At 43.6% G+C, this 26,630-nt stretch overlaps 1 protein-coding gene across 1 annotated transcript in view; it reads right to left on the bottom strand.

The window, feature by feature from the left end:
* Positions 1 to 12,272: 12,272 nt before the first annotated feature.
* LOC141172750 (nicotinamide N-methyltransferase-like) overlaps positions 12,273 to 26,630 on the bottom strand; it is a 33,088-nt gene continuing 18,730 nt past the window's right edge. Inside the window, exons 2-4 of the mRNA XM_073657221.1 lie at positions 24,410 to 24,741; positions 23,757 to 23,964; positions 12,273 to 14,105 (exon numbers count right to left, since the gene is read on the bottom strand). Of these exons, the coding sequence (XP_073513322.1) occupies positions 13,670 to 14,105; positions 23,757 to 23,964; positions 24,410 to 24,563 (798 nt within the window). The 5' untranslated portion in view covers positions 24,564 to 24,741 and the 3' untranslated portion in view covers positions 12,273 to 13,669. The remainder of the gene's footprint in view (positions 14,106 to 23,756; positions 23,965 to 24,409; positions 24,742 to 26,630) is intronic.

Here is a 26,630-nt window from a genome sequence, read left to right as displayed (position 1 = left end):
GTGTTTAGATGTTTGACGTAGTGTTTTTTCCACCATTTGCACCAACCTTTGAAGACATCTCTTGTCAATTTTCCTCTTTCCCCAACGGCCAGGGAGGTTCTTGACGGTTCCATGCTTGGCAAACTTCTTAATAACATTGCGCACTGTTGAAACTGGGATACCAAGGTCTTTGGAGATGGCCTTATACCCTTTGGAAGTCTTGTGTTTGCTAATAATAGCAGTTCTGATGTCCTCAGACAGCTCCTTTGTCTTCACCACTGTGACAAAGGAACAGGGCCCACCATGGGGCTTTTTAAAACGTTGAAATCATCATTCATTGGCTAATTCATGTCACATGGGCAACGACAATTAATCACAAGTGAATCTTTTTTGTGATTTACCACAGGCAAGTCAAAATGTATTACCATACTAAATTAATGTAAAGGGTGCCAATACCAGTGACACAGCAAGCTTTAGCTTTTTCTATTTTTCTCTCCCATTGTTTTTGTTTTTTAATTATTGTTTATCATTTGCTCTTTTGCATTTATACAAAAAAACTGTTTCATTTGATTCATTTTTTTCAGGAGATATTCCACATTATGTATGTAAACTTCATGGGTGCCAATAACGATGACCAGGACTGTAGCTACCCATCATAGAAGGCGCTCATAGCTGCAAATGTCTCTTCTATTCAGAGGCGCCCCTTTTGGAAAAAGCTAAGGCGAAACGGCGTCATCGAGGTGGTAGCCCAGGCACATACAGGTCTCTATCACCTGTAAGGCGGCGGTGTTCACACCATGCAGTAACTGAGGCAGTGACCCAAGCAAGTCCAACATAAACAGCTTTATTCAGCAACTCACGGGTAAACAGGACAGTCCTCCGGTTCGCAGCCTGGTTAACACAGGTCTTTAAACAACGGTTGCCGTGGGCAACAGCCGCGCCGGGCCGCTCAGAGCCTGACAGTTGCAGAGGCTTCCCAGGCGGGGGTTCAGCCACACTCAATCCTGCTGAGCTTTCCTGTTGTGCTCCTAGCAGGTTCCAACATAGAACCACACTAATCCTTAGTGCAGGGATTTTAAAGGACCTGTGGCAAGAGCCACTGAAAAACCCGGGTTGGAGAGAGGAGTCCGCCCCACTGCCTCCTGTGACCTCCTCCAAGAAATTAAGGCCCTGCCAGGTATTACTTCTTAGCCAGGTAGTCTGACCAGGTCATTGCTCACCTTCATTCCTGCATTGCAGCCGCAGGTGTGTCTGTGACTGCAATGCACTCCAATGGATTTAATAGGTCTCTGTACACATTCTGGGGATATATAACGTCCCTCGTATATGATCCCGGTCACTGCCTCATATCCCCCCCCCTCTGTTCAAACTTGTGAGGTTGAACATTTGTCACCATACAGGGTGCCCGGGACAGAGCATCCGCGTTGCCTTGCAACTTCCCAGGGCGATGTTCTACAGAGAAACTGAAATTTTGCAGTGACAGGAACCACCTGGTGACTCGCGCATTCCTCTCCTTGGCATTCCTCATCCATACCAAGGGTGAGTGGTCCGTCACCAAGCGGAACTGACGCCCGAATAAATAATAACGTAGTGATTCAAAGGCCCACTTAATAGCCAAACACTCCTTCTCTACCACGCTATAGTTTTTCTCTGCCGGGACAAGTTTTCTACTCAAGTAGGTGACCGGGTGCTCTTCACCATTCACTTTTTGTGACAATACCGCCCCTAGGCCTACCTCCGAGGCATCTGTCTGTACAATGAACATTTCCTTGAAGTTGGGGCTGATGAGGACCGGCTGTCCACACAGAGCCAACTTCATGGACTGAAAAGCTTCTTCTGCCTGAGGGTTCCACCGAACCATTACCAATTTTTTTCCTTTCAAGAGATCGGTCAGGGCCGCCGTTCGCCCAGCAAAATTAGGTACAAACCGGCGGTAATACCCAAGGATGCCAAGGAACGCTCTCACCTGTTTTGTACTTGACGGTTTAGACCAGTTTTTTATGGCCTCAACTTTATTGATTTGGGGCTTGATAGCTCCTCGGCCTATCACATACCCCAAATATCGGGCTTCCTCTAGCCCTATCGCACATTTTTTTGGGTTTGCCGTTAACCCCGCGGCTCTGAGAGAATCCAGCACCGCTTGTACCTGTGATAGGTGCGTATGCCAGTCGGTGCTAAAGATGATAATATCATCTAGATACGCGGACGCGTACTCCTGATGAGGCTTGAGCACTATGTCCATCAACCTCTGAAATGTAGCCGGGGCCCCATGTAACCCAAAAGGTAAGACCACATAGTGGTATAGACCCTCCGGAGTTACGAAGGTGGTATTTTCCTTCGCCGAATCTGTGAGAGGTACCTGCCAGTAACCCTTGGTGAGATCGAGCGTGGTAAAGTACTGGGCCTGCCCCAGTCTCTCAATCAGCTCGTCCACCCTGGGCATTGGATAAAGGTCAAACTTTGACACTTCATTCAATTTCTGGAAATCGTTACAGAAGCGTAACGATCCGTCTGGTTTAGGAATCAGTATTATGGGGCTAGCGCACTCACTCCGTGATTCCTCTATGACCCTTAAGTGAAGCATTTGTTTTACCTCAGCCGTGATGGCTTGCCTCCGGGCTTCGGGTACTCGGTACGGTCTTATTCGCACCCTTACCTCAGGTTCAGTGACAATGTCATGTTGGATAACCGTAGTCCTACCTGGTAGCTCTGAGAACACGTCGGTATTGTGCTGCACCAGCGAGCGAGCCTCTCGTCGCTGCTGTTTAGTGAGGGCATCACTTATCCTGACCTCCCCCTCGGACGCTTCCCTGGCTGAAGGTAGAGAACTCTCTGGTGATATGCCCAGGGTGACGTCTGTAACTAAACACTTTCGATCTTTCCAAGGCTTTAGCAGGTTTACATGGTAAAGCTGCTCAGGTTTCCTCCTTCCGGGCTGATACACCCGGTAATTTACCTCTCCCACTTTTTCTCGAATCTCATATGGCCCTTGCCACTTGGCCATGAGCTTACTCTTGGCTGTGGGTACCAGTACTAACACCCGATCGCCCTTGTTAAAAGACCTGACTCTGGCTCTTTTATTATATGTGCGCCTGGGCATCTAACACGATGGGCATGACCGTCGCGATCCGGTCCTGCATACCAGCCACTTGTTGAATTATACTCCTATGTAGAGTCGGCTCTTGTTCCCATGTCTCTTTGGCTACGTCCAACAGACCCCTAGGGTGTCTGCCGTACAATAACTCAATAGGGAGAGAACCCTGTGGAAGCCTGGGGTACCTCACGGACGGCGAACATCAAATAGGGTAGCAACATGTCTCAATCCCTTCCGTTCTTAGAAACCACCATTTTTAACATGGACTTGAGGGTTTTATTGAACCATTCTACTAGCCCGTCGGTTTGAGGGTGGTACACAGAGGTGCGCAATTGTTTAATTTTTAGCAATTTGCACAGTTCCCTTGTCACTTTGGACATAAAATGGGTCCCCTGATCCGTCAGGATCTCCTTAGGTAGTCCAAGGCGACAGAACATGGCAAACAGCTCCCGTGCAATCAGTTTTGCCGAGGTGTGGCATAGTGGTATAGCCTCCGGGTACCGGGTGGCATAGTCGACGACCACCAGTATATGTTGGTGGCCACAGGCTGATTTTACAATGGGCCCTACCAAATCCATTGCAATCCGTTCAAAAGGTACCTCTATCACTGGCAGGGGTACCAATGGGCTACGGAAACTTGCGGTGGGTGAGGTCAACTGACATTCGGGGCAGGATTCGCAGTACCTTTTGACCTCCGCGTAAACCCCAGGCCAAAAGAACCGCTGCAAGATACATTCTTGCGTTTTTTTTTCCCCTAAGTGTCCACCCAGCAAGTGTGTGTGTGCCAAATCTAGAACCACCCGACGGTATGACTGAGGTACTACCAGCTGTTCCACGACCTCATCCTTGATCTTATCTATCCTATAGAGCAACTCACCGTTGACTACCATGCGTGGAAATACTGTATCTGCATTGGGCTGTTGGGCTACGCCGTTTACCTCTACCACCCTTTCCCGCGCCTGAGTCAGGGTGGGATCCTGTAGCTGAGCCGTCCCAAACGTGTCCTGGGACACTTCCAGCTCGGGGATCGATGGGGTCTCCTCAACCTCTCCTGCCAGCACCTCTAAGGTAAACCTATCGGGGTCACACTCTGTCCCCAGGTTGGACACCCCTACGGCAGGTTCGTCGGGTACAGCATCTGTAATACATCTTACCGGGGGAGAGTGGATTTTGTTTTTCCACAGAGCAGGGGCAAGTCTCTTCCCAACACAGTCCCGTAGGAAAGAGTCTCTACCACACCCACCACACGTTTTATGTCTCCACATGGCGTGGACAAAGCTACCTCCACAGTTGGGTACTCTCGGAGGTCCCCATGGATACACACAACCCCGACTGGCCGTCCACTGGGGTTGTCTCCTGCCACCAGCGACCCATGTACCAGAGTCACGAGGCTCCCTGAGTCCAGGAGGGCCTCCGTGGGGTACCCATTAACCAGTACTTGGCATAGTTGGAGTTCACTGTCCAGGGGGTCGGCGTTCGCTGTGCAGACGGTCTGGGCATACATTGAGACCCCGGCGGCTATATCCGCAGTCCATGGGTTCCGTAGTCAGGGTACAATTAGCAACCACATGTCCCGGCGCCTGACAGCGCCAGCACCTAAGGGTGGAAGTACTGTTAGGTCTTATGACAGTTTGGGAGGGAATCGGTCTCCTGCCACTCTCACTCCGAGGTTCCCCTTCAGCACGGGTACGGAGCTGACTGTCCCCAGGAGAGGGACGCGACCCCTTTCCCGACTCTTGGGTTGGCAGGGATCGGCGTGACAGCTGCGAGGGGGCAGAGTCCCGGATAAAGTCCTGAGTGGCCAAGTAGCGCTCGATCAGGCTGACCACCTGGTCGAGTGTGCCGGGGTCCCCTTGCCCCACCCAACATTGGATAGCGGCTAGCAGAGTCCTCACCAGCCGGTCAACCACCACCCTCTCCACCATCTGGGCTGGAGACAAAGTCTCAGGCTGAAGCCACCTCTTTACCAGCTGCAGGAGGTCATAAGCCTGAGACCGGGCGGGTCGGGTCTCCACATAGGCCCACGAAAACACACGCTGAGCCCTCACGTATGTATTGACCCCCAGCCGGGCAAGAATCTCACCTTTGAGCCTCTGTTAGTCCTGGGCGTCCTCTCGACTTAGGTCGAAGTAGGCCTTTTTAGCATCTCCGACCAGAAACAGAGCCACCACTTCTGCCCACTGGCCGGTCGGTAGGTTTTCTCGCTCCGCTGTGGGCTCATAAATGGTCAGGAAGGCTTCCACGTCGTCCACCGGTCCCATCTTCCTTAACGCTGAGCGAACCTTGTCCCGGGCCTCTCAACGTTCCGGGGCTGATGCCGTCGGTGTCTCCCACAGGGCAGCAATCTGTTGCAGCAGCAGTTCGTTTGTTTTTTGCTGCTGCTGGTACAATAGCTGTTGCTGCTGATTACGCTGCTGTTGCTCCTCCTGTTGTTGCCGCTGAGACTGCAGCAGCTGCTGCTGGGCGAGTGTCAGCTGCTTTAATAGTTCGTCCATTTTGTCCACGCGGTGGAACTGAAAGGTGGCAGGCCGGATTGTGGTCATGCAGCTGCCGGTGGGGTATGCCTCAGTCACAATGCCCGTATTCTCCACTAAGCTGCAAGGCGTCGGTGTTCACATCGTTCAGTAACTGAGGCAGTGACCCAAGCAAGTCCAACATAAACAGCTTTATTCAGCAACTCACGGGTAAACAGGACAGTCCTCCGGTTCGCGGCCGGGTTAACACAAGTCTTTAAACAACGGTTGCCGTGGGCAACGGCCGCGCCGGGCCGCTCAGAGCCTGACAGTTGCAAAGGCTTCCCAGGCGTGGGTTCATCCACACTCAATCCTGCTGAGCTCCCCTGCTGTGCTCCTAGCAGGTTCCAACATAGAACCACACTAATCCTTAGTGCAGGGATTTTAAAGGACCTGTGGCAAGAGCCACTGGAAAACCTGGGTTGGAGTGAGGAGTCCGCCCCACTGCCTCCTGTGACCTCCTCCAAGAAATGAAGGCCCTGCCAGGTTTTACTTCTTAGCCAGGTAGTCTGACCTGGTCATTGCTCACCTTCATTCCTGCATTGCAGCCGCAGCTATGTCTGTGACTGCAATGCACTCCAATGGATTTAATAGGTCTCTGTACACATTCTGGGGGATATATAACGTCCCTCGTATACGATCCCGGTCACTGCCTCACACACCATAGCTGTAAGTCAGATTACAATTGAGTCTTTCATGCCTTTTTTATATATTTATGTTGGTGAAATAATAAATGTCACTTCACTCTGCTGGAAATCTGGTCAGTTCAAAAGCACTTGCACTTTATACTTCACTCTGCTGGAAATCTGGTCAATTCAAAAGCACTTGCACTTTATACTTCACTCTGCTGGAAATATGGTCAATTCAAAAACACTTACATTATATACTTGACTCTGCTGGAAATATGGTAAATTCAAAGCACTTTCACTTTATACTCCACTCTGCTGGAAATATGGTCAATTCAAAGCACTTGCACTTTATACTTCACTCTGCTTTTTACATGTTACTCAAACATGGAATGAACACTGATTCTTAAGATAATGGAACATTAATTTATATGTTAAGTTGGACCAAAGTTGGATAATTCCAATCCAACTTTGGCTAAGGCGAAGAGTACGTAGAGTCATTTCATAGAATTATAGAATCATAGAATGGTAGAGTTGGAGGGGACCTCCTGGGTCATCTGGTCCAACCCCCTGCTCAAAGCAGGATTCACTAAATCATCTATTTATGTGATATGTCACCTTCAGTGTCAAATCGGTTAAGATATTAAAGATCCTGATTCTCCTTAAAATAGTGCAATAAATACGATCTTACTGCCTTATAGTAGGTTATGTCTAGCACATGGTCCTTTAAAAATATGGGAAATGGGAATATTTTAGAATTGGTCATGGATAGCATGATCCCCATTGTCAAGAATAAAATATTGGGAGTTGTACGGCTCCAAATGAAAAACAATTGATGATTAACACTGAACCTAACTGATGTACAGAAGGACTTCAGTACAGGAAAAGGGTCTTTTGTTAAACATGGATAACATGGATTCCAGTTGATTTCTTTGCACACAGGACCAATTTAGCGGAGTACCTCTAGGCAATAAAGGAGTCCAAGTACAACGCTCAAGCACCTAGAGAAGTTTTCCCTTCTATCCATAAGGAAGGTTATAAATGCCTGATTGTAGGGTCGGTCCCACCTCTACCCTATCACTAGAGCGAGTGTTCAGATCCCATGTTTCTCCTCTTTCTTAGATGACAGTCCAAAAGGTCCTGAAGGAGTGTCCAAAGCGGGAGCTCGGTGAGTCTATTATGATCTCCAGGCCCCATGAACAAAGGGGTCTTTCCCCTTCAGTTGTGACACCAGGTTTCCTGTTGGCATGAACAAGGACTGGGAGACCCCTGTGGAGTCAGTTTGGATGGAGCCTTGACGTTCTGTCCGAACTGGTAGAAAAATAAAAAAGTTACGGGTCTCCGGATATGGCGACAGACCAGTAATGCAGGAGTCCTTTAGATAATCTTCATACTCGTTACCAGTTATACCTCCTCAGGCATAATAGGGTGAAGGTCCCGGCATGTATGGAGTAATTCTAAATGTACCGTGTATCATGGTAAGAAAAATTAAAAGAGGGTGTCAACAGTCACAGCACATATTTCATAACAGTAAAAATTCTAATTACTATATCATAATTAGTGATGAGCGAGTATGTTCGGTTAACCCTTTCGGCGAGTATGCTCGGGCGAGTACCGAGTATCTTCAGCGTACTCGGTGATATGTGTGAATCGCTCCCGTGTGCATGATTTGCAACTGTTTGACTGCTTTAATACATGTGAGGAATGCTTGTTTCTTTCGCATTCCTCACATGTATTAAAGCTGTCAAACAGTCGCCGAGTATGCTGAAGATACTCGGTACTCGCCCGAGCATACTCGCCGAAAGGGTTAACCGAACATACTCGCTCATCACTAATCATAGTATATAAGTGCCAAATGGACTATATAGAATAAGTAACTGGTTCAGTACATAGGAAATATAGGATCATACAGTTATATGAAAAAGTTTGGGCACCCCTATAAATCTTAAGCTTAATGTTTTATAAAAATTGGTGTTTTTGCAATAGCTATTTCAGTTTGATATATGTAATAACTGATGAACACAGTAATGTTTCTGCCTTGAAATGAGGTTTATTGTACTAACAGAAAATGTGCAATCTGCATTCAAACAAAATTTGAAAGGTGCATAAGTATGGGCACCCTTATCATTTTCTTGTTTTAAATACTCATACCTACTTTTTACTGACTTTCTAAAGCACTTTTTTTGGTTTTGTAATCTCATTGAGCTTTGAACTTCATAGCCAGGTGTATGCAATCAGGAGAAAAGCTACTTAAAGTGGCCACTTGCAAGTTGTTCTCCTGTTTGAATCTCCTCTGAAGAGTGACATCATGGGCTCCTCAAAACAACTGTCAAATGATCTGAAAACAAAGATTATTCAACATAGTTGTTCAGGGGAAGGATACAAAAAGTTGTCTCAGAGATTTAACCTGTCAGTTTCCACTGTGAGGAACATAGTAAGGAAATGGAAGAACACAGGGACAGTTCTTGTTAAGGCCAGAAGTGGCAGACCAAGAAAAACATCAGAAAGGCAGAGAAGAAGAATGGTGAGATCAGTCAAGGAGAATCCTCAGACCACCTCCAGAGAGCTGCAGCATCAACTTTCTGCAGATGGTGTCACTGTGCATCGGTCAACTATACAACGCACTTTGCACAAGGAGAAGCTGTATGGGAGAGTGATGCGAAAGAAGCCGTTTCTGCAATCACGCCACAAACAGAGTCGGCTGAGGTATGCAAAAGCACATTTGGAGAAGCCAATTTCTTTTTGGAAGAAGGTCCTGTGGACTGATGAAACCAAGATTGAGTTGTTTGGTCATACAAAAAGGCGTTATGCATGGCGGCAAAAAAACACAGCATTCCAAGAAAAACACTTGCTACCCACAGTAAAATTTGGTGGAGGTTCCACCATGCTTTGGGGCTGTGTGGCCAATGCCGGCACTGGGAATCTTGTTAAAGTTGAGGGACGCATGGATTCCACTCAGTATCAGCCGATTCTTGACAATAATGTTCAAGAATCAGTGACAAAGTTGAAGTTATGCAGGGGATGGATCTTTCAGCAAGACAATGATCCAAAACACCGCTCCAAATCTACTCAGGCATTCATGCAGAGGAGCAATTACAATGTTCTGGAATGGCCATCCCAGTCCCCAGACCTGAATATCATTGAACATCTGTGGGATCATTTGAAGAGGGCTGTCCATGCTCGGCAACCATCAAACTTAACTCAACTGGAATTGTTTTGTAAAGAGGAATAGTCAAAAATACCTTCATCCAGGATCCAGGAACTCATTAAAAGCTACAGGAAGCGACTAGAGGCTGTTATTATCGCAAAAGGAGGATCTACTAAATATTAATGTCACTTTTCTGGTGAGTTGCCCATACTTATGCACCTGTCAAATTTTGTTTGAATGCAGATTGCACATTTTCTGTTAGTACAATAAACCTCATTTCCAGGCAGAAACATTACTGTGTCCAACAGTTATTACATATATCAAACTGAAATAGCTGTTGCAAAAACACCAATTTTTATAAAACATTAAGCTTAAGATTTATAGGGGTGCCCAAACTTTTTCATATAACTGTATAAGAAATTGTACACAAAAACCACATATAGCAAAAAAATATACTTTTTTTTTATTACAACAGCATTAAAAAAACTGATTAAAAAAGTGGGAAACCACAAGATGGCGCCACAATCCCACACACCATAGTAATAGCAGAGGTGCTGCTAAGCATGTGCATGCTTTATGGGGACAGAAGGATCAAAGTATTCGCTATCAGCCCATGTATAAGGGTCCTTGCTTTACCAGTACTCATTGGGAAGAAATCTGCCCATTATACAACCCCATATACATTAAAATCCGCTGATATACAGTACAGACCAAAAGTTTGGACACACCTTCTCATTTAAAGATTTTTCTGTATTTTCATGACTATGAAAATTGTACATTCACACTGAAGGCATCAAAACTATGAATTACCACATGTGGAATTATATACTTAACAAAAAAGTGTGAAACAACTGAAAATATGTCTTATATCCTAGGTTCTTCAAAGTAGCCACCTTTTGCTTTGATGACTGCTTTGCACACTCTTGGCATTCTCTTGATGAACTTCAAGAGGTAGTCACTGGAAATGGTTTTCACTTCACAGGTGTGCCCTGTCAGGTTTAATAAGTGGGATTTCTTGCCTTATAAATGGGGTTGGGACCATCAGTTGTGTTGTGCAGAAGTCAGGTGGATACACAGCTGATAGTCCTACTGAATAGACTGTTAGAATTCGTATTATGGCAAGAAAAAAGCAGCTAAGTAAAGAAAAATGAGTGGCCATCATTACTTTAAGAGATGAAGGTCAGTCAGTCCGAAAAATTGGGAAAACTTTGAAAGTGTCCCCAAGTGCAGTTGCAAAAACCATCAAGTGCTACAAAGAAACTGGCTCACATGAGGACCGCCCCAGGAAAGGAAGACCAAGAGTCACCTCTGCTTCTGAGGATAAGTTTATCCGAGTCACCAGCCTCAGAAATCGCAGGTTAACAGCAGCTCAGATTAGAGACCAGGTCAATGCCACACAGAGTTCTAGCAGCAGACACATCTCTTCAACAGCTGTTAAGAGGAGACTTTGTGCAGCAGGCCTTCATGGTAAAATAGCTGCTAGGAAACCACTGCTAAGGACAGGCAACAAGCAGAAGAGACTTGTTTGGGCTAAAGAACACAAGGAATGGACATTAGACCAGTGGAAATCTGTGCTTTGGTCTGATGAGTCCAAATTTGAGATCTTTGGTTCCAACCACCGTGTCTTTGTGCGACGCAAAAAAGGTGAACGGATGGACTCTACATGCCTGGTTCCCACCGTGAAGCATGGAGGAGGAGGTGTGATGGTGTGGGGGTACTTTGCTGGTGACACTGTTGGGTATTTATTCAAAATTGAAGGCATACTGAACCAGCATGGCTACCACAGCATCTTGCAGCGGCATGCTATTCCATCCGGTTTGTGTTTAGTTGGACCATCATTTATTTTTCAACAGGACAATGACCCCAAACACACCTCCAGGCTGTGTAATGGCTATTTGACCAAGAAGGAGAGTGATGGGGGGCTACGCCAGATGACCTGGCCTCCACAGTCACCAGACCTGAACCCAATCGAGATGGTTTGGGGTGAGCTGGACCGCAGAGTGAAGGCAAAAGGGCCAACAAGTGCTAAGCATCTCTAGGAACTCCTCCAAGATTGTTGGAAGACCATTTCCGGTGGCTACCTCTTGAAGCTCATCAAGAGAATGCCAAGAGTGTGCAAAGCAGTCATCAAAGCAAAAGGTGGCTACTTTGAAGAACCTAGAATATAAGACATATTTTCAGTTGTTTCACACTTTTTTGTTAAGTATATAATTCCACATGTGTTAATTCATAGTTTTGATGCCTTCAGTGTGAATGTACAATTTTCATAGTCATGAAAATACAGAAAAATCTTTAAATGAGAAGGTGTGTCCAAACTTTTGGTCTGTACTGTATACATTTTTTTTATTGCAACAGTACAAAAAATGGTGCATTAAAAAAAATGATTAAAAAAGTGGGAAACCACAAGATGGCGCCACAATCCCACACACCATAGTAATAGCAGAGGTGCTGCTAAGCATGTGCATACTTTATGGGGACAGAAGGATCAAAGTGTTCGCTATCAGCCCATGTATAAGGGTCCTTGCTTTAATGATGACCAGTACTCATTGGGAAGAAATCTGCCCATTATACAACCCCATATACATTAAAATCCGCTGATATAGGTTGGATCGGGCAATAGTCTCACATGTATTGGTCCTTCAGACTGTTCCCTGAAAGATGATGTCGAGGGAGAGAAGGATCCGGCTCGCTGAATATTTTTCTGCTTGGAGATGAGAAGATGCTATAAAGACAAGAAGGGAAAGAAAAAAAAGATACTTGGTGGATTTATGTGGATTTTACTTGAGTGGAGATGCGATGTAAAGCTCAATGCATGGACTGGAGAATTAGAAATCTTGTTTGCTATTCCTGGACAATACCCTTTAATAGTTACAAAATAAATACAAATGATGAAATAAAAACATAGAACCGTATTACCCATTTCATTTATTTTTATTGATACAAAAAGTTAGCAAAGCTGAGATGGGATTCACAGATCTCATCTCCCCATTCAAGAAATGAAGGCGTACGTTATATATAAGTCAACGTTGTCACAACTGTTTGCTTTACCGTATCGCAGTGAATTCAAAGACCTTTAGCGTTTCCTAAAGAGAGAGATGATGGACGTTTGCAGTGTTAGTCGCTCAAACAGTTCCACAAACCTCAGCCCTTTTCGTGGGATTGTTTACTGGATATCACAACACATTCCCCATCCCAGGATTATTTGCACTGGATCGCCCACCCTTCCATCTCCTGCAAGGAAAAGTTTGTGTGACTCCTGGGCTGCGATTTTTCTCGTCATCCGTAACATTTTGATGCTTGTAGAAGGTGTGAGCTCTGCACAGTGATATTTGGTTGGTTTTTCAGTACGTTTTAGCTTATCAATGACCTTCTGACTACATAATGTTGTAGTTTGTAGTCAGAAGGGGGAGGGCAGATGCCGTGAATATTAGCACCGTACACACATACACAGGAGGCCTTTAATCAAAGGGGTTAAATACTTTCTACTGTCTACTAGATTACATGCAAGGAACTGCACAAGCCATTACGATAGATAAGAACCAAGGTGCATTTCCACTGCACGATAGTCCTGAAAGAGTGCTCAACTCCTGATAATCGTGCGGTCTAAACAGGCTGCCGATCACCTGACGAATGAGCAAAACACTTGTTCGTCAGATGACATGATTTTTTGCACCCAAGATCGTTCTCAGCAGCACATCGCCCTCTATAAAGAGGACTCGAGTTGCCTAGAACAATGGCAGCCTATAGGCGCTCAATGATATATTACAAATTGTTCACTGCTCATCTGAAGCGCTGTCAGCTTGTGTAAACAGGTCTTTAAATGACTACCAGTCTGTAAACATTTACCGATTGGCAGTCGATTACTGTAAATAGACCATTAGACTATTCTTTTATGGTTCTTCAGATATTAACATTTTTCTTTAGTCTTGTTTACAGCCCATTGTCATGTAGACCGACCACCCCTGCTACCATGTTTGTAAACACTGAGCTGATGCTGGCTGGGATTAAGAAGTAACAGCGCGCTCCGACGGTCCTGGCAGCTTTGAAGCAACGCTTACATGCTCAATAGAGAAGAGCTTGTAAGCACTGCACATGTATAACAGCGGTGGTCGGTCTCCAAGGCAATAAGCTGTAAACAAAAGAAAAAGTGTTAATATCTCAAGAACGGCTAAACATTTTTAGAAAGTAGTGAATTGCTTTCATTTGCAAGCGCCATCTGACATACTCAGTAATGAAGATGAGAATAACCCTTTAAAATTTCTTTGCAATTATTGTTTTATTATTGTTTTATTTATTGACTCCCCTGATCTTACAGTTTTTGGAGGTTTCTCTCTTTTCGAGCTACTAAGAACAACAAATTCTTATAATCAACGATATCTTTCTCTACTGAGGTGAGGATGACCTCCTCCTTCTCAATGACAAAACCTGCCTTAGTCACAGACTCTTTCACAGATTTGTCATCCACTGTCAGAGCGAAAAACTTGTGCGGGCCCACCCGGAAAAAGCTCATATTGAGGGCAATAAGGAAGACCAAATAGCCTCCAATTTTCAGACATGAGGTCAGGGTCTTCAGATTTTTGACGATGTCCTCCTTGGTCTGGCAGATGACGTTGAATAAGTAGGCAGTGGTCACACAGTCCACCTCTGGTAGGACAATAGAGTCGACAGAACCAGCCGATATGTCACATTTAATGACTTCTACAATTGCTTTTCTCAGTTGCTCTTCTTTTTCTTGCCATCCATCTCTAAAACAAACCATATGCGGTACAGTTAGAATCACTTCCCCTAATAATAATAATATTTTTTTTATTTCTATAGCGCCAACATATTCCGCAGCACTTTACAATTTTAGGGGGGACTTGTAGAAAACAATAAAGACGTTACAGAATAAATATAACTCAGATATCAAAAGGAGTGAGGGCCCTGCTTGCAAGCTTACTGTCTATAAGGAAATAGGGGAGACACAAAAGGTAAAATATACATATATTGTATAATACAGCCATAATATGCTAAATAGGGTAAGTACATAGCACTACATGAACTGGTCGCCAGCCAGTATATGCACAGTACAGACAGAGGCTAAGCAGTGCATGGATGGTATGAACAAGATTTTGAAGAAAATTTTAATATGGGCTAAACTAGGACAGTTAGACAAGTGTGTTGAGGTGATAGGCCAGTCTAAAGAAATGGGTTTTTAGGGCACGCTTAAAACTGTGGGTATTGGGAATTAATCGAATTGTCCTGGGTAGTGCATTCCAAAGGATTGGCGCAGCACGCGAGAAATCTTAGAGACGGGAGTGGGAGGTTCGGATTATGAAGGATTTTAGTTTTAAGTCATTAGCAGAACGGAGGGCACGGGAAGGGTGGTAGACTGAGACGAGGGAGGAGATGTAGGGGGTTGCTGAAGCATGGAGTGCTTTGTGGGTAAGGGTGATGACTTTATATTGAACTCTGGGTAACCAGTGCAACGACTGGCACAGGGTGGAGGCATCGGTGTATCGGTTGGTGAGGAAGATGATCCTGGATGCTGCATTTAGGACAGATTGGAGAGGGGAAAGTTTAGTAAGAGGGAGACCGAGTAAAGAGGTAAAGAGTTGCAGTAGTCCAGACGAGAATGAATAAGAGCGACAGAAAGAGTTTTTGCCTAGTCAAAGGTGAGAAAAGTTCTGATTCTAGAGATGTTTTTGAGGTGTAGATGGCATGAGCAGGCGAGTGATTTGATGTGAGGAGTGAAAAAAAGATTTGAATCAAGTATGACCCCAAGAGAGCGGGCGTGTTGCTGGGGTTGCTGGGGAGTAATGGTGGAGCCACAAACGGAAATGGTAATATCGGGCATAGGTAGGTTAGTGGACGGAGGAAACACAAGGAGTACAGTTTTTGACAGATTCAATTTTAGATAGAGGGAGGACATGATGTTAGAGACAGAGGAAAGACAATCACTGGTATTTTGTAATAATCCAGGGGTGATGTCCGGAGAAGAGGTGTATAATTGGGTGTCATCAGCATAGAGATGGTACTGAAAACCAAATCTGTTGATTTGGTCTAGGACTGATCCTTGAGGAACCCTGACAGTAAGGGGAAAAGAAGAGGAAGAGAAGCCGGCAAAAGATACAGTGAAGGAGCGGCCAAATAGGTAGGAGGAGAACCAGGATAGAATGCTGTGCTTGAGCCCGATAGAGTAGAGCATAGTGAGGAGGAGCTGGTGATCCATGGTTTTGAATGCTGCAGAGAGATCCAGGAGATCAACAGGGAGCAGTGACCATTAGATTTATCTGTTAGTAGATCATTAGAGACTTTGGTGAGGGCAGTTTCAGTAGAATGTAAAGAGCGGAAACCAGATTGTAAAGGGTCAAGAAGAGAATTATCTGAGAGATAGCGGATTAGACGGGAATGGACCAGGCATTTCAGGAGTTTAGAGATAAAGGGAAGATTGGAAACAGGTCTGTAGTAGTTAGCAGTGCAGCTCTGGTCGAGGGATGTTTTTTAAGTAATGGATGTATGCTGGCATGTTTAAAAGATGAGGGAAAATACCAGTTGAGAAGGAGAGGTTGAATATTTTAGTTAGGTGAGTGGTCACAGCTAGAGAAAGGGACTGAAGGAGATGTGAGGGAATAGGGTCACTGGTGCAGATGGTAGAGTGAGAAGAAGCAAGGAGCCTGGTCACTTCTTCCGTGACTGGTTCAAAGTCAGAAAGTGAGCAAGATGCAATGTGGGGGGGGGGGGGGGGCATGCATAACATTTTGGGATTGGGAGAAATTTTCCTGTCGGATATGGTCAATTTTTTCTTTGAAATCAGTGCTGAGGTCGGTGGTCAGGGCCTGTGCTGTTTGATTAAGGAGAGAGTGAAAAGTGTCAAAGAGTCGTTTAGAATTATTGGAAAGTGAGATGATGAGGTTGTTAAAGTAGGTTTGTTTGGAGAGGTGGAGGGTGGAGTTATATGTGTTAAGCATAAATTCATAATGGAGGAAATCTTTGACCAGATTCGATTTTCTCCACAGCCGTTTGGTTGGCACACCTGGAGCACCGCTGGAGAAAATGTGTTTGCAGCGTGTGCCAGGGTTGTGGCCGTCTGTGCCACGTTGTTCTTTGTGTAGGAGATGCGTCTTCATCCAGGGTACATTGCAATGTTTCATTATAATGCTTCAGTGCAAAGTTAGGACTCGAGAGGGAGGAGATCGGGGCCAATGATGATTGCAACGTTTTCAGAAATTTCTGGGTGTTAATGGCACGTATATTTCTATAGGTGTGGAAAGTGGGGGTGTCCTGAGCAGGGTGACAGTTCTTGACAGAGAATGAAAGAAGGTTTTGGTCAGAGAGCAGAAGAGGAGAGTTAATAAAGTCATGTATTGAACAGAGCCGGGCAAAGATCAGGTCAAGAGTATTCCCGTCTTCATATGTAGGAGAATTAGTAAGCTGGGAAAGGCTGAAGGAGGAGGTTAGCAATAAAAGATGAGCGGCAGATGGGGAGAGGGGATCACCAATGGGGATGTTAAAGTCCCCCATGATAAGAGTGGGGATGTCACAGAATAGAAAGTTTGGAAGCCAGGTGGCAAAGTGATCCAGGAACTGATAGGAGGGGTCCGGAGGGCGATACACAACTACCACTCGCAGGGAGAAGAGCAGGTAGAGTCTGACTGTGTGGACCTCGAAAGAAGGGAAAGTACTGGAGGGATAACCTGAAAAGTACATTTTATTGAAAGGAGCAGACTAACACCTCCTCCTGATCTATTGTCAGGTCGCGGGGTTTGAGAGAACTGTAGGCCACCATACCAGAGAGCAGCATCGGTGGTAGTGTCTGACTACTGGATCCAGGTTCCAGTGAGAGCCAGAAGGTTAAGGGAATTCGAGAGGAAGAAGGAAAAAGTTATGAATGTAGGAGAGTTTATTACATGCTGACAGCACATTCCAAAGGGCACAATTAAAAGAGACAGAAGGCATGCTAGGAATATTAATGAGGTTATCAGGGCTTCTGAATGTAGCAGGGAAAGAGTGTTATTATTACAAGAAGGTCCTTGATTAGTAGAAAGGAAAATAAAGAGAGTGAGCAGACGGTTGAGTGATTTGTGAGAGCGTTTCTTGTGTTGTATGGTGGGAATGAATGGGTTTGTGCTGTATAACATTGTGAAGAGAGCTTCAGAGCTGTACATAGTAGAATAGAGGAGAGAGGGGTTAAGATGGATGAAATTTGCCGAGTTTGCGGGAGAACAATGAATGTGGATAATTGTAGCAGCCAGAACATAAATAGCGCAAAAACAAATGGTGAACACTGTTTGCAAAATTGATGACCTAGAAGCAAGTTTGTATAATTTTCTTGCATGACTTACCTGTCTCCTGCCCTGTCCATGCATCCCGCATAAATGCAGCCCCTTAGCTTTCAATATATAGGGAAGTATGTGCTTAGATCTAACACAAATTTAACTCATTAGCAATCAATCAACTGGCTTAACCCCTTAAGGACCGAGCCACTTTGTTGGTTAATGACCGGGTCAATTTTTTCAATTCTGACCATTGTCACTTTATGAGGTAATAACTTTGAAACACTTCAACGGATCCCCCTGATTCTGAGATTGTTTTTTCATGACATATTGTACTTCATGATAGTGGTAAAATTTCTTCGATATGACTTGCGTTTATTTGTAAAAAAAAATGGAAATTTGGTGAAAATTTTGAAAATTTTGCAATTTTCAAACTTTGAATTGTTATGCCCTGAAATCAGAGAGATATGTCACACAACATAATTAATAAATAACATTTCCCACATGTCTACTTTACATCAGCACAATTTTGGAAAAAAACATTTTTAGTAGGAAGTTATAAGGGTTAAAAGTTGAGCAGCGATTTCTCATTTTTGCAACAACATTTACAAAACCAATTTTTAAGGACCACATCACATTTCAAGTGACTTTAAGGTGTCTATATGACAGAAAATACCCAAAAATGACACCATTCCAAAAACTACACCCCTAAAGGTACAGAAAACCACATTCAAGAAGTTTACTAACCCTTCACAAGCTTCACAGGAACTGATGCAATGAGGAAGAAAAAAATTAATATTTAACTTTTTTTTGTGAAAAATTAAATTTAGACCCATTTTTTTTATTTTCACAAGGGTAACAGATAACATGGACCTCAAAATGTATTGTGCAATTTCTCCTGAGTATGCTGATAACCCATATGTGGCAGAAAACCACTGTTTGGGCACACGGCAGGGCTTGGAAGGGAAGGAGTGCCATTTGACTTTTTGAATTCAAAATTTGCTGGAATAATTAGCGGACGCCATGTCGCATTTGGAGAACCACTGATGTGCCTAAACAGTGGAAACCCCCCCACAAGTAACCCTATTTTGGAAACTAGACCCCTCCATGAACTAATCTAGATGTGTGGGGAACACTTTGAACCCCCAGGCGCTTCACAGTAGTTTGTAACATAGAGCTGTGAAAATAAAAAAATCACAAAAATTTTCTTTTAGCTCCACATCTTTTATTTTCACAAGGTTAACAGGAGAAAATGTATCCCAAAAGTTGTTGTGCAATTTCTCCTGAGCATGCCAATACCCTATATGTGGGGGAAAACGACTGTTTGGGCGCACTGCAGAGCTCGGAAGGGAAGGAGCACCATTTGACTTTTTGAATTCAAAATTTGCTGGAATAATCAGCGAATGCCATGTTGCGTTTGGGGAACCCCTGATGTGCCTAAACAGCGGAAACCCCAGACAAGTGATCACATTTTGGAAACTAGACCCCTCAATGAACTTATCTAGATGTGTGGGGAGCACTTTGAGCTCCCAGGTACTTCACAGAAGTTTATAACGTAGAGCTGTGGAAATAAAAAAATCACCAAAATTTTCTTTTAGCACAATTTTTTTATTTTCACAAGGGTAACAGGAGAAAATGGACACCAAAAGTTGTGAAATTCATCCTGAGCACGCTGATACCCATATGTGGATGAAAACCACTGTTTGAGCACATAGCAGGGTTCGGAAGGGAAGGAGCGCCATTTGACTTTTTGAATGCAAAATTGGCTGTAATTTAGATCGGACGCCATGGCACATTTAAAGAGCCCCTGATGTGCCTAAACAGCGGAAACCCTCCACAAGTGACACCATTTTGGAAGTAGACCCCTTAATGAACTTATCTAGATGTGTGGTGAGCACTTTGAACCCCCAGATGCTTCACAGAAGTTTATAATGTAGAGCGTGAAAATAAAAAATTCCTAAGCGTTTCGGAGGCGTTCGGCTTCCTTCATCAGGGATGGTCCTGTTGCTGTGAGTGGTCCTTTATATATAACAAGTTTATATTCAAGGCACCACTAAAATCACAGTATTTACCAGCAGACTTCTATCCGCACAAGTGTTGTGCACCGCACCAAGTGCATATTGGGGCCACCATCACAAGCACATCTGGCCACGGGATCAGATTTGAAGTGCCTACCACATGCACACATTAACCCCAACATCTATTTTTTGCCAGTAGGTATTCTGTCCAGGCCTTATATCCACAGAATCAAAATTGATAATACCACCTATCTATAATCCATCTGCCTTCTCCATCTAGGTTATAAAAAAGGGGCCTACCACCTCGCTTACTACTCTTGTACCAACCTCCCATCCACCCCTAGGAGGTCCAGGGATACTGCCCTGTCAGCCAGGTACGGTCACCTATAACCACTAGGACTGCATTACCTACTTTTGATCTTATCCTTGTGTTCTCTCCTCTAGTATTTCCCTAAGTTCGGTCCACAACGCTTTACGGAACCGTTCCACCACATTCAGTACCCAGACCTGTCCCAGGTACAAATACTGAATCCCGGATCCAACCATTTTGAAATACAACCAAAACCTAACCCACCTTCCACTTTTTCATTCAAGGAATTATTACCACCTCAACCTAAACTGACCTCTACGTGACCCATCTACCAACCACTTCTAACACCAGCTCGACCCAAAATAGGACTTCGTCCCTGGAATCAGGACCATCTTCTACATCCCCTCCTCATATCTTGTTTTAGTATCTATTATTTTATTCCCTATTGTATATCATTTTATCCAAATAAAATATACTTTTTTATCTTATCACCTCTCACTCCTTCTTGTATTCTCGTAGTCCAGCGCAAATTACCTTATTCGTCTTTATTGTAATTTCTCTATTTGGGCACTTTGTGGCTAGCACCCCAATTTGCAGCAGGACTATTACACCATCTACCAGTGCCACTGTACTCCTTATTTAAGGTACTTAGCAATCATTGTTATTTTCCTAGAATAGTTTGCAGACTCCATATACAAAGCCCCTAAGTGCTAGAAGAGCAGAATCCCCTCTCAAGTGACCCCATTTTGGAAATTATACCCCTGCCAAACATGTGGACACTAAATATGGTTTAGACACACTGCAGTGCTCAGAAGGGCGTGGGGGATTTGAATTTGGGAACGCAGAATTTGCTGAATTTCTTTTGGGGGACGAGAAGCCATTTAGCTTTTCCAGAGCCTTTGTGCTACCAGTAACGTGGAAGCCCCCTATATTTCCATTAACACATGACAGACCTGAGTGGGGGCTTTTATGTGAAGCTTTTATTGGGAACATTTTACATAACATTTCAGATCGCATTTATCCTGCGCTCTACGCTGAGCACTTACTTTAGGGTTTCCATCTAAATCTCCGAATGACGTGATTCAGATATAACCCCGGAGGGATCCATTCACTATAATGAGATGAGGTAGCAGAGTTACTCTGGGCTCCATCTGGCCTCTGTTCAGCATTGTCCTTCTTTTCAGAGGTGCACAAAACTGTCGCCAAACGCGCTTTTATCTACGCCTAAAAAGATGGACACCGCCAAATCATAGGCCAGACGGCGTCCACAGTGCCTCCATTTGCCTCATTACAGTGAATTTTCCATGAGGGGTTTCCATCTGAATCACTTATTTCAGAGATTTACACGGAAACCCCGGTGTAAGTGCTCAGCACAGAACGCAGGATAAATGTGCGCCGAGCCTTACTGCGATTTTTGGGAGGCAGAATAAACAAATCAACAGCAGGTGAAGAATTAGTTTTATTTATTTTTTACACCATTCTTCGTGCGGTATAAGTGATTAGATGACTTTATTCTTTGGGTCAGTGCAATTACTGTGATACCAGATTCATATCGGGTGTTTATGATTGACAGCTGTCACACACTAAAAGACGCTTTTTTTTGCAAAAACTAATGTTTGCATCGCCATATTTAGAGAGCTATAATTTTTCCATATTTCGGCCAACAGAGTCATGTGATGGCTTGTTTTTTGCGGGACGAGTTGACGTTTTTATTGGCACAATTTTCGGGCAAATTAAATTTTTTGATCGCTTTCTATTCTGATTTTTGGGAGGAAGAATGAACAAAAAACAGCAATTCAGGAATTTTTTTTTGTTTTTGCAATTACTTGTGTGGTAAAAGTAATAAGGCAGCTTTATTCTTCGGGTCAGTACGTTTACAGTTGGACCACATTTATGTAATTTTTTTATGCTTTTGCGCTTTTACATAATAAAAACTTTTATAGAAAAAATAATTATCTTTGCATCACTTTATTTGCATCACTTTATTCTGAGCGCTGTAACTTTTGTCATTTTTTGGCTGATGGAGCTGTATGGCGGCTTGATTTTTGCGGGAGAAGATGTCATTTTCAGCGGTACCATTTTTATTAACATCTGTCTTTTTAATTGCGTTTTATTCCACTTTTTCCCAGCGGCATGATGAAAAGTCATAGTTTCTCATGTGGTATTTTTTATGCTGTACACTGAAAGGGTTAACTAGTGTAAAACGTTTATAGATCGGGTCGTTCCGGACGCGGCAATACCAAATATGTTTTCCTTTTTTTTGTTTATTTAAATTTTTTTACCTAAAAATCTGTATTTCATAGTGTAATATATTTTATTTTTTAACATTTTTTTTTTACATTTTTACAATTTTTTTTTTTAAACTTTTTTAAACTTTTACACTTAGTTCCACTATGGGACTTTCACTTTTTTTTCACTTTTTCCATAGGTATAATGTATTGCAATGCACTAGCATTGCAGTTTATTATACCTATAGTGAAAGCTCCTGAGACCATGCTATGCATCTGTCTCAGGAGCTTTTCGTAGCTTGGTGACCCGGGAGTCGTCATGATGACCCCTGGTCACCATGGTAATGGTTGGGCCCCCGCGGGTTTGCCGATCTGAAGGCAGAGGGAGCTCCCAGCCCTCTGCCTGTCTCCTGAATGCTGCAATCGAGCTCAATCGCAGCATTCAGGCGGTTAACAGCTAGGGGCGGCGCTGACACCACTCCTGGCTGTTTAGTGTCGGAGCTGACCTCCGGCACTGATCGGGCAGGAGAGGCTGAAATTTTAGCGTGTCCTGCTCGATCATGCTGTGATCGGTCAGTCAGATTGAAAGCATCATGGATTAAACAATGTAGATGAATGAGATATATATATATACCAATGAATAGCAGAGCATTCAGGCATGGAGATGCAATGCAGATAATACCTGTAGATCACCTAGAGAGATGGCTCATCGTAGTAACTATCTACAGATAATCTATAATTGAAATGATGACCTCCACACTTCTAGTCCTTCGCAATTTTTGGAGGCCCGTGGCCTTTTTTTTATATTTCCTACGATGGCGGTGTATGATGGCTAGTTTATTACATGAGGAGCTGATATTTTTTGTTTTTATTGATACCATTTCGGGATAAATAAATTTTTGTGATCACTGATTGCATTTTCTAGGTGATAAGTTGTTCAAAAATGGCAATTCTGGCATATTGATGTTTTTTGTCTCTTGACGTCATATGGGTATGTTCATTTTATGTTTTGATAGATCAGAATTTTACGTGTGCTTCAAAACCAGATATGTGTATTTTTTTAACTTTTTTAATGGGGTAAAAGGTAATTTGAATTAGTTTTTTTGGGGGTCTTTTTTTAAACTATTGTTTAGTCCACTGTGTTCTTCAGATCACTTCTTCTATATACTGCAATAAAGCAGTATATTGCTATATAGCTGTGATTCGCAGGAGTACCAACGTGGCGGCCATGTCAACTCATTGGCACCTTCTGGTTGCTTGGAGTTGGTCGATAGGTGCATGCAATATCTCGTCTTTCCCCCAACCGCACACTTTAAATGCTCCTGACAGAAGCAGATAAGGGTTTACCAGCAGCGATCACTACCAATACCAGCAATCGTTACATGTTTTTTCACTTAGATGCCAGTTGTGTAACACAGCCAGCATTTGCCAAATATGCTGTTGGCTCATCTGCTGAGCCTTCTCCGTATGCAGGAACATGACATAGATGCATCAGTTTGTTTTATGTAGAGAAGGGGGACGCAGAATTGCCCAAATACCAAAGACAACACTGAAAACCCATTTAAGTAAAACTAAGCTTACGTACACATTGCCTTCAAGCTGACAAACTCGTTTGGAAACAAATGACCAATCTGTGGCTCCTTCCTCCTTCTCCAGCCACCTCTTGAAGTGCCTGTTATTGGAATCTATAAAGTTCATGACATACATCTCCTTGAAGACATTACTGGCTGAGAAGAGTTGAAAGAGCGCCCCTTCCGCACTCATATCAAGCAACTTGTCTCCTTTCACTTGGCCTGTAAGAAAGAAGAGAAAGATGAATTGCCCAGTATAGACTGGAACAGAGGTTGCAGGACATTGCCAGCCGAGAACAACAAGAAGACCTTGGTCCCCATAAACTACCAAGAAATGTTCAACCCTTATATTGTCCTGGGGAATATAGCAGAATAATAGCCAAAGTGAATAGTTGGACGTCGGCTGGAACTTAGACCAGCTTCACTAAGTATGAACCACAATGTCCAGACAGGACTCGGCACAGCCAAGACTTGACTTTGCTTGCAAAGTATCACAAATGGCCAGGCTTCTAAGATGGAACTTGGGTTATTTCAATATTCGTTTTTTTTTATCAGTAGCTGATCAGACATGAGATAGATCATGGCCACAGGAATTCAAACGTTTGTACGATGCTGGCCGTCCATATCGGGCAATCATAAAACTATGAATTACGTATCACATACAGACCTGAGGAGAACAGTTCATGCAGCAGTTTTAAAGGTGCCCCCACGTTTTCCTCTATAAAACATATGTCACCATTGGAAAAGTGACTTTCCATAAGGTCTTTGGCATGGAGGTTTTTGTCAGTATAGTCTAGGAGGGTATCGGAAGCCATGGTCATTGGTTCTCCGCGGAGGTTCTGCTTCTATTTCTTTATAAACCAGGCAGAGTTCGGTTCAGATCTTATAATTTTAAACGTTTATGATTTTCATTAATCTTTCCAAACGACTTTTTTCCAACTGACGGGCAGTGAATAATGATCCCCTGTTCTATCAGTGATAGAAGTTTGTCAAGATCATCTAGGAATAAAAGATATATTAGAAAAATAATCATCAAAGTGTTTGGATATGGACAGATAAAATATATTGACCACAAGAGATTCCTTTTCCAATAATTTTTATTGAAACAACCACAAGAGATTCCATACAGAACACATAGGTAGAACGTGTACAGGTAGGTGAGACTCATTTTTGCGCTTCTACTAGAGATGAATTATTGATTAGCAGGGCCATGGTCCAGGTCAACATTCTGTGGCTTCTGGACAGGAGCTCTGCAAACCTTCTCCGACCTGGCAGTATTCTCTCCTCCTCTTTCAATTGGCCAACCTGGAATGACATTGTTACGGTGTGACGCACACAGTCCAGCTAATCAAAATACGACAAGAAGGTAGGAGGTGGTTCTTAGGGCTCCTGTAAAGTTGCCGCGGGGTATTGACCTGACCGATAAACCAGGGAAGTGTTAATTTATTCCTTCCTCTGTAATTACTTCTATGTAATGAATACAATAAATGACAAACATGGACATTTTCTTATATATTATCTTGTTGTTTGCCCACTTACCATAATCTAGTGAAATTTTAGTCTATTATAAATCATAGCCGGCATACCAACCACCATGCTTGAGAAAGGGGGAGGTTCCCCAAAATGTGGCAAGAGTTCGCAAATGGGACATGATAACTACTTAGTCTGTCTATGCCATTTTTTAGCTCTTGCTTGTTATTGACAATCTGCTAAGATCAAGACTTTTTTGACTAAGGCTAAATTTATTTTTTTATGGTCACCGGTATATAAAAGGATAGTGCTCAATGGTAGGAAATATATCCAGCGGTATATAAGGAATTAATCACGGTCCTATAATTGCATTTAGAATTTATTAAGGAGATTGTCCACAACTATTAACATTGCCCCCATGGATTTAAATTGTGGCAAGTCTTTTTGTAACTACCTTGCGAGTTCTTTATTGCCTGTGAGCGGCGCTATTGCTGGCAACTCACCAGGCATAACGTGACCCCGGCTGCTGCCTCGTCTGACATCCGCTGATGTCTTGTCAAGTTCCGGCTGCAGGCAGGCATGAGCAGTTATAACTTGACGTGACATCAGCAGATGTTGGAGTTGGCTGCAGCCGGGGGTCACGTGATACCTAGTGAGCGGCCAGCGATTGCATCGCGCACAGGCAATAAAGAACTTGCAAGGTATTTACAAAAAGACTTGTTTCCACAATTTAAATCCATGCGGGCAATGTTAATAGTAGTGGACAACCTCTTTAATCCACATCAGGTGTAAGAAAGCAGGAGGTAAGGTTCTGGATGGCAGATATGTATCACCAAGGTGGTTGGTCTTGATGATATAAGTCCTGGGAGAAAGTGCACCTGTAGCAATAGGTTACTGAGATGGTTTTATTTTGACTAGATTTTGGGTCCGGGATTTAGGAGCGACCAAAAGAGCATGGGTGGGAAAGGTCCCTCCCATCCTCCAGTCTGGGTCTTATAGGTCTACTGGCAGCTGTGTTAGCTCAGGAGTGTGTGTGTTGTGTTGGAGTTTAAGAATCATGGTGGACAGTCTATTCTAGAGACCGAGAAGTGCCTGTAATATCAAGTTGGTGAGACTGTTTTGATTTACTTTGCCTTACCCAGAGTAAGGATTGTTTTATTCTACATATGCGGTGAAGGAAGGCTGTTTTCATTTTGAAGTTTTTGAAGGACAATAAACTTTATTCTGTTTCATATAAAAACCCTGTACGTATCCATGCGGCTACCAGAGAGCCGAAACCTCCACAATGGATAAATACTAAATATTTAAGAATACTCCAAATCAACGTTTCAGTCTTCCCGGACCTTGCTTACATTAGTATTCGGTAATTATTAGTGTTGAGCGAGCACTAAAATGCTCGGGTGCTCGAAGCTCGGGCT

Source organism: Phyllobates terribilis, unplaced genomic scaffold, assembly GCF_046119375.1.
Source record: "Phyllobates terribilis strain yellow unplaced genomic scaffold, ASM4611937v1 Scaffold_12__6_contigs__length_324123572, whole genome shotgun sequence".
NCBI lineage: Eukaryota > Metazoa > Chordata > Amphibia > Anura > Dendrobatidae > Phyllobates > Phyllobates terribilis.
Note: the sequence above shows the minus strand (reverse complement) of the source record. Positions and strands in the feature narration are given on the sequence as shown.